This window comes from Calonectris borealis, chromosome 9 (assembly GCF_964195595.1).
Source record: "Calonectris borealis chromosome 9, bCalBor7.hap1.2, whole genome shotgun sequence".
Classification (NCBI taxonomy): domain Eukaryota; kingdom Metazoa; phylum Chordata; class Aves; order Procellariiformes; family Procellariidae; genus Calonectris; species Calonectris borealis.
The window spans coordinates 11,524,507-11,541,501 of NC_134320.1; the positions used below are offsets into that span (position 1 = coordinate 11,524,507).

The 16,995-nt window shown below is 39.1% G+C and overlaps 1 protein-coding gene across 2 annotated transcripts in view; it reads right to left on the minus strand.

The window, feature by feature from the left end:
- The window catches only part of SPHKAP (SPHK1 interactor, AKAP domain containing), a 74,921-nt gene that overhangs the window by 36,829 nt on the left and 21,097 nt on the right, over positions 1-16,995 (minus strand). For both annotated transcript variants that reach the window (XM_075158233.1, XM_075158232.1), the window contains exon 3: positions 11,738-11,848. In XM_075158233.1, coding sequence (XP_075014334.1) covers positions 11,738-11,848 — 111 coding nt within the window. The remainder of the gene's footprint in view (positions 1-11,737; positions 11,849-16,995) is intronic.

Sequence of the window (16,995 nt, forward strand, 5' to 3'; positions counted from 1 at the left end):
TCATCCCTAAGTTGGGCTCGTATTACAGAAAGGGGTCTGGAAGCTCCTACAGTGATGATTGAAGTCAGGGCTTTTGTCGCTCCCAGTTTCTTTGCAGAAGAGCAAAGAGATGAGAAATCCTGGCATCCAGTTGAGGATTGGATTGGATCTTTTTGGAAAAGGAGCTAGAAACCTCAGCCTGAGCCAGTTTCCTGCAATACTACCAGAGTGGTGTTTCAGGTAATTTCAGTAACACTATGTGGTGAGGTTCCTGATTGTTCTCTAACTTATGCTGATACTTTGAGAAGGTAAATACCTCTACAAAACAGAAACCTCTATCACTGCTTTTGCCTACCCTGGTAAATTTTTCTCAGTGTAGCTAGGAAAAAAAGAAAAGCCTTATGCTAACACTATGATGGTAAAATAGATGTTATATGGACACCTGTAGTGGATCTTTCAGTTCAAAGGGCACATGAACATACACCTTGTCTATACAAGGTCCTGAGTTCTGGAGAAGAAAACACCGATGGCAAAACACTCGACTGCAGTTAGGTGCAACTTACAGTGGAAGTTAGATTTCATGCTGTGAATGCTAAGAGCACAAAGCTACACAGAAGAACTTCCAACCCTCGTATGTTCTTCAAGTTCTCACACTGTCATCGGGCAAGTGTGTTTATCTGTGTAATAAACAACTGCTCATTTTACTTAACAGAAGCTTTACTGCTGCAGCCAGCAGCAGACTGAACTGGAACAGAGGCAATTAGACAAGCTGCCTGGGGGCAGACGGTCTTTGCACTCGCTAAGGCCCACTCACAAATTTCTCAGCTATTTAAAGATATAACTGCGCAGTCACACACACCCTAATGAAGAGGAAATGAGGATTATCTGAAGTAGGAGTGTGCGCGTGTGGCTTTCTTGTGCATACAGTTTCATAATGCCTAACGTCTGATCTTCATTCAGCTTCCTTCTGGTTTTATACTGTGCTGCTTTAAAATGCCTTCATGCAGAGCAGTGAGGCTTGTGACACATACATTATAAAGCATGTAAAGTAAAAGACACTTTCCTATGGTTTCTGGGAGTGAGAGAGATCCCAGCTGTTCACAAACTGCTAGCTGAAATTTGCTGAGTGTCAGGTAATATTCTATGGAGTGTTCTCTCACCTTCCTTTTTTTTTTTTTTTTGTCATTACTATTATTTAGCTCCTATTGCTCCACCTCCGAGTAGCTTTGGGAAGCAGGCAGGATTTTGTTTCCTGCCTTGCTATTGAATTGGTGTGCTGTCATGGGATGGAAGAAGGTAATCAGCTAATTCCCAAGTTTTTCCCTTCCCTGAGTGTAGAGATAAATGCCTACTGAAGAAGGATGTGTTATAAGGATTGACATCTCCTTTTTGTAGAGATCTGAGATATTTCATAAGAAATAAGGTAACTGAAAATTACCAGTTGTTGCTTTTATGTTACAATTTCCTTTCCCCCGCTGACTAAATTTGAGTGATTTATTTTCCCTGCCCTTGGCTCTTATCACTTCTTTTTGGAGTCATTAACAGTTATAACTAATATGCATAGCTCAACTTTTTGGTAGATAGGAGACTGGGAATGGTATAAGAGATGTAGCTCTCTCCTCCACACGCGGTAGAATTTGATCCTTTATATTTAAATGGTTAAAGAGGATCTTGAGTTGGAATATGTCTTATATGAGCTCTTTGGAATAGCCTGAGAGTGACTCAGAATAAAAAAGCATCTTCTGGAAGGCAGAGCTAATTATCCATTAGCATTTGGATGCAATGCTTGTCTCGCATTAATTTCCATGCTTGCCAAAATGATTCTGGCAGAGGAATCAGCTGTGAAATGTAGAAATAAAAATATTCGTTTGGAATAGTAGATATGCCACGTAGCTGCTTGCAAAAAGATGTACACAAATGGAAGTGTGAGGCAGCAGTATTACACAGGTGGGAGAATTTACAAGTGATAACCCGAGGGTATGAAGAAGCTCAGGCACACCTTCTGCACTGTAAACTAAATAACTCAAAAGGCTTCATGACAGGTATATCCCTCGGTTATACAGTGGTACCTTCCTTATCTCACCAATGTGAGAACAGGCTACTGCAAACCATCAAAAATCCATCCTTGTCAAAGTAGGACCGTGGCACTCTACTGACAGTTTCTCCGCCCAGAATGTCAACAGGATGCAGGGCAGGTTGGGGAAACATCAACCTGAAGCCAAGTCTGGCCCTTCCTTCTGTTGTACAGTCCTTTGCATGATTAGAGAGTGGCAATTTCCCTCTCTAGCTGTGAGTGGAGAAAGTCTTTTTCCCCTTCTTGCCCTGTATTTTCATTAGGATGGCCACAAAAATCACATTACTCCTTTCAGATTCTATGTAAAAATCTCTCCCACGAGCTGCACAACTGCTATCTAACATGCAGATGAGGTTTTGAACCGCTCTCCTTGCAAGCCCTAATGGATCATTTCCAAAAGCGGACAACCCAGTACATACTATCTTCTGTGAGTCACTCAGGTTCACCTAAGTAAGGTCCTGATGTGACTTTCCTGTGTCTCCTCAGCCCAGCCACACTTCTTTTTTAGGTACACATTGTGTGTTGTCAGAAGGGTGTGTTATACTGCTCTCCCTCCAACATTGTTAGCAGTAACGTACCTGAAATTTAGTCCTAATTACTCTTCAGAAGGTGCACATCTCAAATGACTTGGTGGATTTATGGGTCTTGATATTTTAGAGACTATCCTTATTTTAATGGCTGGACTGCATTAATGAATCATCCCGAGTCATCTCTTCATAATCCGTTGCTTCAAAACCAGCTGTGAATATTTTCTTCCCATTAAGGCTTATTCCTTTGGGTTTGATGTAATTAATTGTCACTTATGACTTAAAGAAAATATGTCAATAAATATTTATGCCACATGCACCATCTGTTTTCTCCGGTGCCTTGTATACTTAACGTTTAACAAATTTCTATAAGCCTCACACTGCAATTCATGTTAGAGGGAGACTCTGGTTATAATAGCAGCAAGCAGTTACAGATGTCCACTCTGGAGGTAGCGCAAGAATCCCGTTTCTTGATAAAGCAGCCCATGGAGGCACTGAGAATGTACCAGTGTGAAATGGCATATCCCTGCCATCCTCCCGGTGTTTATTTATAGCTTTGTCAGAGTAAGGCTAAGCATCCGGTTCTCTTAAATACAGGTAAGAAAACACTGCTGTATGGGAGCATCACAGGGGGACAGGAAAGAAGACGGCAGATCTAGACAGAAAATTAAAGAGTGTCCGAGTCTGAAGTTACAAGGAAAGAGAAGAAAACCTATTGTTAATCTTCCCTGCCCCAAAATTCATGAGGCAGCTTTTGGCTGCTGCATAAAATACACGTGTGGTACTGAAAATGTGGAAAGACAAGCCTTTAAGGGCATATTTAATTTCTGCCTTAACATTAGCTCATATGTGAAGATATATTTTTCAGAGCCAAGTATGTACAAGAGCAAAAAGAGAAACATATTTTACAGATTATACAAGTAATCCTTTCAGTGGTCTTTTAAACTAGTGCTCAGCCTGCCTGCACTGGGCTCCGTAAAGCAGAGAGTAACTGGTGAAGAGGAGGGTTTCTTATTTCTCTGTGCAAGCGAGAGAGGGGCTCTCTGGAAGGTACAATTCCTTACCACAGCAGCATGAACACCCACGCATGCCTGAGAAAGGACTAAGACTCAATGCCACAATTTAGCCTGCAGCTGTTGATTCCTGCTCCTTGTCAGGATATAATTAAGGTACCGTCAGCCTGAATAGGAAGATGGGACTTAAAACTAAAAATACCTCTAGTAATTATGGCTTAGATCTGGAAAGCAACGGATGGATTTTGATTTCTGAAAGAGACAATGCTGTTCTTGAAGATGGTTGAGTAATTACTGAGTGAAAGGTAAAATAAACACTCTTGTAATCCCCTGTCTGTATGACATACTGCTGAGAGTGTGCATGCAACCTCATGCGGGAGGGCAAACACCTCAGTATGCAGGTCTGTCTATTTTATGCAGACAAATAGGGCTTTGCTTATGTTTACTAGGAAATGTAAATCTTCATTCAAACACAATAAAACAAACCAGTTGTTTCAGCTATATAGGGTCACTATTCAGGAACACACATATGGTTTTGATTTACAAAACCACAACAAACAAAAAAACCCCTCCTTTGGGATTCAAGATTGCACGTCCATACTTGGCTGTATAAAGAGTCTTGTTGACTACTACCAATCCTGGGAAGAAACATCCTACTTTCTGAACTCCTGTAAGACTAGATTTCCACCCTTCAGTAAGGGCATGCTTTCATGCTTTGGAGTCTCTGGAGAACATACTGGAGATAGGGGCCCTGGTTAAGATACAAAATGTGCCAGTGCTTAGATCTCAACACCCTGACCCAGTGTCCGCACTATTGTTAGCAAGTTACCTGGAAGCAACTCTAGTATCAAAGACTGATGTAAAATATAAATCTGTATATTTGTACCTAAATATCTAAAGATAAGTGGTGTCAAATCTTTAAAAAGACTTGGGTGAAGAAATGAATGAAACCCACTCATAATCTACTTTAATTCAACTGAAAGATGCTCTCTTTTTTTTCCCTCAAAATACACCTTGCCAAGGATTTTCCCTTTCTACATCTGTTATCATTCAGTTTGAATGAATTTGTGGGAGCTGTTTCCTGGATGTTTTTGCTCCATCACTTGAGTGAGCACTGGCATTTGTCTGACAATACGGTGAGATGATTCAAGGAAGAATTGGCCAGAAAAACTAATTTCTTAATTTCATGTTACTTTTCTCTCTGAACCAACTTACTGCATGTTTGTACAAATGCCAGGGCAGTAAAAAAGATGAAGTAGGGACTGGAGGAGGAGGTGAGACTACAGAAGCCCTGATTCGACCAGCTCAAATTAGTGCGTAGTGGCATCCTTAACCTCCTCCTGAATCTGTTTCAAAGCTTGATGCCTGAACTGCAAAGAAATGGACAGTGCTGAGGTATCTGCTTCGCACAGCGGAGCTATGCAGCAGCAGCAAGGTAAGCAGCCAGTTCTGAAAATGCAGTTGCTATAATGGCAAAATGACATTATTCATTATCTCAGTAAACAGAGAGATCACGGACAACGTGATCCATAATTACATCACCTGTTTGCTTTCTTAACAACCTGTTTTATTTCTTACCAAGGCAACAGCCTTGCCACCCTTCACTAATATAAGCGTTGCTTCCTTTCCTTGAGACGCTAATGTCTGTCTCCTAGGCTGGGTCTGTCCTCCTCTACTCAATTAACCAGCTAACAACCCCAAGCTGCAATTCTTCCTCCTCCTGTGCTGCAGACGGATTAGAGTTCTTCCATGTGGCACAAGCCCACCCAGTTGCTGGTTACTGTCTCCACTATCTCCACTTCCCTAGTCATGTTGTCCTCCACTCTCCTTTGTGCTGCCACCGGCACTCATCAGACCACTTAGAGAAAAAGTGCAAATGGCACAGGACCACTCGGAGAAAAAGTGCAAATGACAAGGGCTCAGACAAAAGCAGCCAACAATTAAATGAGAGGGTACTTTAACAAGACTGAATTTGACCGAAGTTTGGGCTGCTGTCCTTCCCCTTTCCCTCTATTTTGGCCATGTGTTCCTGCTGCTCCCTTGGGCTGGATCTAACCAATATAAAATTGCATATGTCTATGTATATAGCCTACATTATGTGCATTCGTGTATGGAGTATTCTGGTGTGAGCATTTATGTTGTTACTGAGTAGGAGTACTTGCAAGTGAAAAAGTTGCTGGACTACTTCAAGAATGTTTCAAATCTTTAAACCCTTTATTGAAACTGTTCTCTCACCCATCTGCCTAAAAAGCCAGATTTTTTTTCGGCTATACTGAGACATAAAATGATTTTAAAATGAGCTTTAGAGCCCTTGACACATCCTGATTCTTTAAAAAGTGGTATCTTGTTATGCAAAAGTAAGAAATGAGCACTGGTTTTAATTGCTTTGCTTTAACTGAAATGCAGGGATTTTCCACCTTTCATATCTATCACTGCCATTTAATGGTGTAAAGTTTGTGTTTCTGCTTCTCCAGGATACTTGACAAAAAGTTTGCAGCATTTCTGCCAAAGTCTGGAAATCCCATTACCCTTCACACGGAGGCACACTGCTGGGGACGGGAAGGGTGTATTCTCCCAGATCAGCGGTTCTCAAGTGCAATTCCTTGCTAGGCTGTGCGGAGCGGGAAGGCCTGCTTCCCAGCCTCTGCGTTGGGCAAGATGGTCACGTGAAGAGGGAGAGGGCATGACGTTGCATTTTGTGGGGAGATCATTGGAGTCTGGGTCCATTTTGAGAGAAAATCTTTTTTCAGTGTAAATATCATTTCTAGTGGCTTTTCTATCTGTTGCTGGTCTGGAGTGTGAAAGTCCAGAGAATTTCTGGAAAATTCACTTCTATGATTTGTGCATCTTGAGGTAAATGAATGCCAAATGTCCTGCAGGACTATAATACCATCTTTTTTTTTGTTTTGTATCCTACTTCTTTCTAAATAACTCTTTTCATTAAAAATTCCTAAAAGACAATTAAGATACATCTTTACTAGTGTGGCAATACCACCTTAATCATGCTGATGCTTATTGCACAGGCACTAAAAAGAAAAATGTCAAATCTTAGGAACTGCTAAGAAGAATCATAAATGACTTTTCTGTGCAAGTTTAAGACTTCGTGCTTCGTCTTCAAGTGTCCAATGCTAGAAGAAACTATAAATCATCTAATTAAGGAAGAATTTAAATTTCTTAACTTGTACTAACATAAGCCAACCACAAATGTTCAGCACTGGTAGTTAAATAATCTGGATCTTTGGAGGGAAAGAAGGGACAAAGTATCTATCAGTTTTTTCTTTTCAAATAAGGTTTGCTTAAAAGCATATCCAAAGCAGGGAACATTTGATGTAGGTCCAGAGAAAGACAGATGGCAATAATGGAGTGGACAAAGGTATATATATTTATGTGAAACTATATTTATTTTATGAGGTCTCTCTGTGGGGTAATAAGAATGTCACATTACAGACATTTTAATTACATTTATAAGTCACTATGTGCAGCTTATGAATGATTATGTCTCATGAATCCATATATTTTATTCTATTAGGTGGATTTTGATTAAGTTCTCATTCAGTGGAAACAAACAAAACAAGACTTCCATAATTAAACTACCTTTAAAATTTATACTATCTAATCATGACATTAGCATGAAACTACGTGTTCTAATCTGCAGCAATAAACTGCTGCTAAACAGTATTGTTGTGAATTGAACTAAGTTTAATTTAATGTTTAGCAATTACTCAAATATTTGCTAAAGAGGAAAAAAACACTCATAACCTCGGCGTAGAAGAAGAAGTTCTTTGAGGGAGTTTAACATTTTTAAGCAGACAGCACGGCAAAATCAGATAGGGTCATCTGAAATAAAGAGGGTAGCACACTTCAATCCAGGGATGTTTTAAAGAGAGCTGGTAGGATGTTTTATTCCAATACAGAAATGAAAACAAACAGCGCTACTACCTAGGATTTACCTTCACACTCTCCCACTGTGCCTTCACTTCAAGCACACAGAAATCTCTTTCAGCTGCCCCTTCCTGACTAACCTCTGCGGGAAGTCTCCCTAGAAAGCCCTAATAACTTAAGACAGTTAGCCCTGTCCCCCTGGACTCAATCCCAGTGTATCTAATCTGATTTCCTAAATGCAAACACGGAGAATTGGACAAAAACAGTATGTACAGAAAGTAGAAAAGGAAAGTTAGGACAAGACAATCTTTCAAACTCTGTTCACATCATACTCACTCATTATATATATAAAACTTCTTTTCATAGACAACTCACCAACATACTGCTAAGTTGGCGTAAAAATGGAGAACAGACACCACATCTCGCTATTATTTCTCCCTATGATTTCCATTGTTTATCCTTGCAGATGACCAGAAATGTTGGATTAAATATGGACACGCTAGCATTTCTTCTATTATGCTGGGGTACCAGAATTTGAAATAACAATTTTCAGAGCTCAGGAGAAGATTTCCAACTTAAGCAAATATGAAATACTAACACAATTTATTATTTTCATATCATAATGGCTACATTTTCATTAACCAGTTTGGAAATGAATGGACTATTACATGTACTAAAATGCCTGTTCTGCTTAAAAAAATTCTCTCTTTGAAAAGTAGTCTGCTATAACTGAGTTAAATGTTTAGTGTTTTAATAAATCAATGTTAGTATGCTTGGTGAGCATATGTAGGACAGCCATGAGTCTATTTTTATTTGTACTAACTGTGCTAATCTGTAATGGGACATAATGAATATAACATTTATGAAAGCTATGTTCATACGGTGGTGTTGCATTTATAGCTATAGTAAGATTAGACCCCTTGTAACTAAACATGAACTCTTCCAAATGAAAACTGAACACTATAGCTAAATGTGTTACCAGCTATCTTTGGGAAAAGCAACCGTTAATGATATAGTATGTTTGAGATTTCTTTTTTCCTTCTGCAAATCTAATGACAACTTTCAGAGGCAGTTTGATTAAAACATCTCTGGCACCATTGGCAACAGCAATTTATAAAATCTTCCACATGAAAGAAAAGACAGAACATATTATCTGCTAAGGGCAGTCTGGTTTGCCTGCTAATTGAGAAGCTGGGAAAACTATTCCATGCTCATCTCCTTCTTCCTCCCGCATTCCTGCGGCTGCTCGTTTGGTGTCAGTCACTGGAAAGGACTCAGAATGAAATGCTTTGCAGGTTCTGGGTATGATACTGCTTAATCCTTGCACAGTGGTTAAGTATTCCCTGTTCCCTGGTTTGCTCATGTACTGTGCACAGCCAAATGAACCACCCACATATCTAAGGTGGGGAGAGCAATTCTGAAAAAAAATTGTATGTGCTTACACTCTGATCCACATATGAGGTTTGATGATTAATGCCAAAGTTTTCTAGTTTACTGCTTGTATTCACATTAGTTGTGCAACTTTTTAGGCACCCAAATTAAAATTCTGTATTGTACTACCACTCAGAATAACCAGGAATGTGAACAAAACTTCAGTTCTGCTCATAACAGTTTATGAGTAACTATTTAACAGTAACTCAAAAGCATAACTTCCAGGGACAGATCAAGAACTAAGCTTCCAAGCTACCAAATTCCTTTTCTCTTGATGTGAACATCGATGTTCCAAAATAATATTTAACTTCTTAGCTTCTAAATTAATGTTCTCTATATATGATATTTTAATTTCACTCAATATATTATTGTACATTCCACTTCAATCTCATTAATACAAAATTCTTTCAATATATCTTTTTTCTTCTGTAGTGATAACTGTAAATTGCAGAATCAACTAGGAACTAAAATTTTGCTTTGAAAATTGCAAAACTTTGTGTATGTGTAGAGTTGGCACTGTGTACAGAAAGCCATACAGGGAAAGCTGACTGTCCTATACGCACACTACACAAGGAGGAGGCAATGAGAGAAGATGACTTGGCAGACCTTGTTTCAAAGCATATCCCAATGTTCTTCCCATGTAAGAAAGCAGTCAGTCAGGGTCTTGTAGTTTAGGATGGCATTAGGAACTGTGGGGCAGTTCTGTACCCTGGAAGCTTCACGGAGCACCTTTGCCCACCCTCTGCCTACAAGCAGAACTACACCATCACACCATAGTAACACAAGCTGTTTTCTTAGGAAAGAGCTTTGTCTTGTTTGTCTTTTCTTTGACAAAGAGGGGATTAAAATAAAATTATCACCTTGCATGATTCTGCCAGGGAAAATTGTGGGCATTCAGCACAGGTGAAATTTGGGTCTGTGACTTGTGGAAACCCCTTATCTCAGAATCTCCTTTTGGGTTTGTAATGAAAAGTAATTTCAGTACTTCTGCCTCTTCTTTCACATCTGCAGTATGGTAAGAGTGACGCTTATTTTCCCTACAAGGGGACTGACCAGAGCTAGATAAAACCTGATCTGTGCTTTCAAGAGGAAAAATGTGTATCGAGCAGCTATACTGGGTATTTTTAAATCAAATCTGAGTATAGTCTTGCTTTAACAAGTTGTCTTTTCTTGGTAGCTCCATCCTATCAGAGATAGATATAATTTCTTATAAGATTCAAAGAAACATGAAGAATAAAGTCAAAGCTCAACATATCAAAAAGCAAGTCATAATTCATTTTTATATTATTATTTGGAGTAATAATTTCTTCTGAGAAAATAAGCCTTTTTTTTAGGATATAAAATACTAAATAGTAAAACCAAGTGACTGTGGTTAAAAGCAACCCTTTCCTCTATCAAACAACAAGGATACCACTGATTACCTGCCTGATGACCCCGTTCTGGTTAAGAATGTATTCAGGATACTGTTCAAGTGACAGCATTTCAGCTGCAATTGAACAATATTTGTACTTCCTAATACTGTGACCCTTTTGCTTAGGGGAATACATGCAGAATGCTCAAAGAACAGGAAACTGCGGTCTGTCTAGTTTTGGGAGTCTAGGAAATTAGTACCACTAAACATTACTCCTTAATATCCCCTTCCTTGTTTCAGCCAGCATCATCCAAAATAGACAAAGGAGTCTGTTTAGTTTCTTACCTTATACCTTGTATGGTTGCTTACTAGCACACTCTGACTAGGTTGTGTATTTTGCTCACTCTGTCTTGTGGAAACTGATGGTTCTGTGGACAGCATGACAGTGAACTGAGCCCTATAACCTTTGACCATATTCCTAACTTTTAACTGCTGCAATTACACTGTTGTATCACTCCTGCTGTTCTCAAGGATGCTGCATCACCCCCAGGCGAGACACAAAGCCTCCAGTCATCGCCACCATGGGATGGAGATTCAGTTTCTTGACAGCAGGCGTTTGGGTTCATCAGCTGGAGCTAAAATGTCCATGTCCTTGAGGGAACCCCAGCAGACTCCATGATAGCCTTTAGGCTGCGTGCAGCACAAGCAGTGCTGGAAACCTTTCACCTGAGATAAAACTGCACTTTTCTAAAGCCCTTGTTGGCTCACTGGGGCCAGGGGGTAGCAATCAAATGGGATTCTGAGTAAGGATCTGATCTCCTAAGTCATTCATCAAATGCAAAACTATTACAATCATAGCAATGTACTTCCATCCAGTTTCATGTAGATAGTGTGTAAAGCAACATAACACGTACTTCTTCATGTACACTCTTAACCAAAAGCTGTTCTTAATTGCATTATAACCCTCAATAGTGAGATTTAAATTTCATTTCAAATGTAAAATAATTCTGTTTGAGTTCTTTAGCAGCTTCTCCTCATCTAATATGGAAAGAATTTTCTCTTTAATTGTATCTCTATGCCTTCAAGAACATTGAGCAGCCTTTTAAACATCTGCTCTTTCCAACCTGCCACTTAACGAGTTACGGTTTGGAATAATTTTCTCTTTGGCTTATTTTTCTCTCTTGTCAGTGGCAGATTGTGAACATAAAAAAATATGGAGGGCCACAAAGTCTGAAGACCAAATGTGGGGAAACCTCTGCAGTAATGTTTATTAATGTGCTCTGTATAGAAAGCTGTATGCATTTTTGCTTTGTATGTTTGCTTTTAACAGAAAGCTGGAAATTACAGAAACTATAGATAGATTTCAATGTCAGTTAGTCATTGGCTTTTTTTAATTTAACATGTATAGTGTCAGCCCCACACCCTACCCAAATAACTCTCAATGGACTTTTCACCAGAGGAGATTACAGTGAGTACTTACTGAGGCACAGTTGCTTTCTGACTTGTCTTCCAGAAAGCCAATTTGGCATGGTGTCCTCTGATTCTGCAGCCAGTAGTCTGTTGATTCTAGCAGACTGTTACTGCAGAGAATCTGTTAAAATAGTTAAAAATAGTTAAAATAATTAAAAAATTTACTCAGTCCTACTGTGCATTGGGGGCTTGAACTCCATTGTTGTAACTCAACGGAAATCTTGCCCACAAAATCTTTGGGGGCAAGACTGGGACACCTGTTCCTTTTGGACCTTTCCACCTTCAATCAAGTGATTTATATATCCCCTAAAGTATTAGCCTATTTTCTTTCAGAACTGAAAGTCCTTGGAGTTACTTGAAAATCCAGCATTTTTATTGGAAAATATTGCTAGGAGTTTTGTTCTGTGTTAAAGTGATAAACATAGATGTTGGGAAAACTAATTATTTAATTCTACCAGAGTGCACAAACTTGCAGCCTTTATGATTTACTGTATCTCTCTCCACAATAGATCAGTACTATTCATTCTGCCAGCAGTCTCATTTCTGGGACTGCCTAGGCTACAAACTCTTTCTTCTTAAACACATTTTTCTGCTTTCTGGGAAGCTAAAGTACTTAAGACCTGCTGTAATCAGTACTGAGCATAGTCAGTACCCTGGGACCAAAACTTTGTGTTTTAATCTCTCTGTGTTGACTCAGTCTTACAGCTTATGCCACAAGCTTTGCTCAAACAAAAACAAAATGGGGCTAAGATATCTGTAGACTATAAAGAGGCAAAGCCAGTGTTGCAAGTCTGATGCTTTGATTGAACTGAATTTCTGACTTGCTGCCTCTGTACTAATATTCTTCCATGAAAAGGAGGGACCCTTAGTATTTTTAAAACATAGAATCATAGAATCATTAAGTTTGGAAAAGACGTCTAAGATCATCGAGTCCAACTGTCAACCCAACACCACTATACCCACTACACCATGTCCCTAAACAACTAGGTAACAGCAGGAAAAGAATAGCTACAACAATGATGCTACTTATAGAACATTTTATATGGCTTATCCTCTTCCCCAGGCTGCAATGTTAAGAAGTATGTTTGTGAAATGGATGTATATTTTACTTGTACTTCTTGCAATTCTTGCATTACGTGGAAATAAGCTGTACTCTAGCTCTTTAGCCTTTTATTTTAATAATGATATTTTAAAATATAAATTTGTTGCTCTAGCTGGAAAAAAAATCTATCCACAGTACTTTCCTTTACCTTACTGCATATTTTGCATTGACACACCTTTGTCCTACTTCAGGAACACTTAATCTGTAAGCTTAGATCCCTTCCTTAGGAAGAGAAGTGAGAAGAACTTTTGAGGCCTCTTCATTTCTCAGGGAAGATGAATGACTGTGGAAAGCTATTCTGGCCGGTTGACACAATTTTCTAATACTCAGGGGCGATCCAGAAGTAAGCTCATTACCACCCACAGACTAACACCCACTCTAATTTTTATCTTTCTGGCAGAAAGCCAGTTAGATAGTTAATACTGCACTCCCTGTATTTTATATTGATTTCTGGATAAAAGTCAGCAGAAGATGGATGAGGAGGTAACAGGGAACACCACAGTCCATAAGTTTGCCCTGCTTCAGCGCCCTTCTTCAGTGCCCTCCACAAAGGCTTTGCACCTTTGTGGTGGTTGTTTCTCAGTACTCCAGACCTGCTATGGGATTTCTTCCAAAGAGCTTCTGAATATAAATTTGGGGTTCACAAAATACTCAGAAAAAGCACTGTGCCCAAAGAACTTTGTTCTAAGAATGACAAAGGCTCATGAATGCTTCACATCAACATCAAGCTCTTCTTCGGGGCAGCTAGCTAATCTTATTTACCAGTTGAATAACTCTGCACTCAATAAATTTTATAATGTCCTGTCTCAGTTCAAAAAGATTCCTGCCACCATAACTAACTCTGAGACTAAATGGGGAAATTAACATATTTCATATCCCAAAGAAACAATTTCCTGTTAGCATTATAAACTGTTCTTTTTTTTTTTTTTTTCAAGAAATGTTTTCAAATGTGGAAATACTGAACCATTATAAATTGGTTGGTAAAATCTAGAATCAAGCATTTTTTTTCCTCTTTTCCAAAAAGTACCATCGTCTGAGGCTTTTATGAAGACATAAAGAATTGAACATATACATACATGCACACACACACATATCTCTACATATATATATATGATTTCAGATTTCATCTGATTCTAGATCTCCTCATCCTCAAGGGTTGAAGTTCTAATTACCTGTTAAGACATAATTTTGCATACATAGGAAACAGTTCTCTTTAGCTCAAATAGCTTTTGCTGTAACAAGCAGTCTTGTTTCATTTCCTTAAAAATCACAGTGAATTTGTTTTCAGCCTTAATCACTTTAGATCTTTCTTTCCCAAATCTCAGACAGTTTCTGAGAAACTGGAATAGGCAGAAATTATCATGCAGAAACAAGCTTCAGAAATCTGTGATACTACTCTTTGTCTCATAAGGACTTGGTGTGCACACCCAACGTTTCAGAACAGCCAGGTCACAGCAGATGTATACTGTAAAGGATAAACCATGAAATGAGCTGGGCAGTCCAAACTTCACCTAGTTTTCCTCCTGTGGGATGTTAAATGACCTTTGGTAGCTCTTTCTTTCTTTCAAAGGATGTTTTTATCAGGAAGCAAATACTGGTAAAGCACCAACAGAAGAAATAATTCTCCTGAACAAATGTTTCAGTCAGGTTATAGTTGCCAAGCTTGGGTCACCCCAGGGTGGTTTAGAAGTTGCGAGGCTTTATGGTACATTTAATTTTTGTATGCAGCTTTCCATAATAGACTTTGAAGTCAAGGGTAGAAATTATTACACGGAAGTTTTGGACAGCATGTGATTTTTAAGTAACCTCAAGGAGATGAACAACATTAGCGAGATGATGTTTTACCTGGGCCAGATTCTGCTTTCATGTGTGCATAAGTAGTTCTGCACATGCACTTGAGAATGCAGCCAGAAATGTGAAGAAGGGTGCAATAGGCATAATATTTTTACTACTGGGGGTTGGAGAATATAATTTGCAGCAATTTGGATTTGAAGAAGACAGGTGAGAAAAACAAAACCAGATATACCTGAGTCCACACAGCAGAAGCTGGCAGAGGTCAGCAATCTAAGGAATACAGGTTGGCCCAAAGTCATCTGGAAAGTCTCCAGAAATTACTCAGAAAAGACAGTGCTGTGGGAAAGGGAGGCTTGCAGGAACATGTGGGAGAGGCCTCCTTGCATGTGGTCTGGTTTTACACATATCTGAATGGTGTTCAGGAGACGGAAGGTGATATTTAGTAAGCGGTGGCAGGAATGAGGAGAAAACTTTGGATGAGTTTAAACTCTACCTTATGAAATGCAAGTTTCTGCATTAGGACCATTACAGACATGTTATTGCTCAGAACCTTCCCATTAGTGTTTCTTTGGAGGAAGGATAATCCGGGCCACCCCGCAATGCTGATCACAGTAGGGTTGCAGACACCTGCTATGCAAAATGCCATAGAAGCCATGTGAACTTTGGGGCATATTTCTTTGGCAACAGACAGCAATGTTATCACGGTCAAAAAGAAACATACAGTAAGAGTGAATGTAATACTTCTTACAGCATCTCGCTATTGTAAGGCAATTCTCCCTATTAACTAGGTGCGTGTGTTTATTTAAAGTGGGAGTTTGCATATGTATTAAAACTTGCCAGGATATTCATGCTTTTAAAGGAATATACTGAAGTCCTTACAGTAAAATAATGTATGACTGTGATGATCAAAATTGTATAAGCTTGAAGGAGCTGGCCTAAATTGACAGGGCTAATTAATCAATCAAATGCAATGTGAGAACTGGTATTCCTCAGAGGTGTAACTCTACCAGTACGTTCTGATTGCCATTTTTGCATTTAAGCATATTTTCAAAATATACTGAGCTGGTCGGTACCAAAGGATAAGAAACCTAGATCTGTACTACCTCAGCTGTCAGTCAGCATCCTTCTTTTATATAGCCTGCACTTTTAAGGCAAACAGTATGACTTGCCAAAATTTCCTCCTCCTAACTTGTACTTCTTTTCATTCTTATCTAATTGAGACAAGTTCTGGGCCAATCCCACTGACATACATTGTCAGCAATTCTGCTGAATTTGGCGAGGTTGCTTCTGATTTGCAATGGTACAATTGAAAGCAGAACTTGATTCATTGACCATACTTATGTGTAACAGCTGCACACACTATACTGCTGTATATCTGGTTCAGAGCAGGATCATCACACTCAGAAAATAATTCAGGATGAATTTGCATCATGCACTAAATGTGAAATCAGCAGTAATTCATGGTTCTAAAAAAAAAGTTTTCCACTCTCATCTAGAGACTCAGCCATCAGCATTACTCAGTGTGCTGTGAATCAATGAACTAAATCAGCCTCTAGCAAAGTGTGGATTAGAAAAGTCACTCTTTCCCAGAGGAAAATATTGCATATGAGTTTAGTGTAACAGCTTCCTGCTCCCTGATTTAGATCATAAGACATTAAAATACAGTAAATATCTATAACCGAGACAACATTAAAAAGGCTCTGCACCACAAATGAAACATCTGCGTCTTCGTGGCTGATCATCTTAATTGCTTTGGTTAATTACTACTCATCAAAAAAGATATGAAAGTGGGACATACAAAATAAGATGAAATACCAAGGGGCACATCTTCTGCATTTGTTCAGATTGGTCTGTGTAGTAACAGGTCATATCTCATATGGTTCCTGACAGGAGCCATTCATGCCAACTACAATTACTCAAACCTGCAAGTCAACTGTTTAAACTGTTCCCTTGCAGGAGGAACTCATAGTGTTTCACTCCACCACCACATCCAACTTAAAAATCAACTAACAGAGGCTAAAAGAGAAGGTAATGGCCTATTTTTGATAATTCTTTATCCTTTTCCACACAAAAAAAGAATGGTAACACATTCTGTGACAATGCTATAAAGAAGCCCAAAATATCCTGCTGTTTGTCAGAAGTGTTGGCAGAAGTGAATCACTTCTTTTAGTGTGCCGACAATCATAAAATCGACTCGTGTTACAATGAGAAGTTCAAATGTAAGGGATCAGACAGGTGAAGCAGCTCTAAATCATGTGGCAAAGGCTAGCCTTTAAAAGAGAGTGGTACTTCTGAAGGTGACCAGGCTAGGAGCATTTGTAAACACAGTGGTGGCACTTCTCAGTGCTGTGCCACTGTCCCTCAGTCTTACA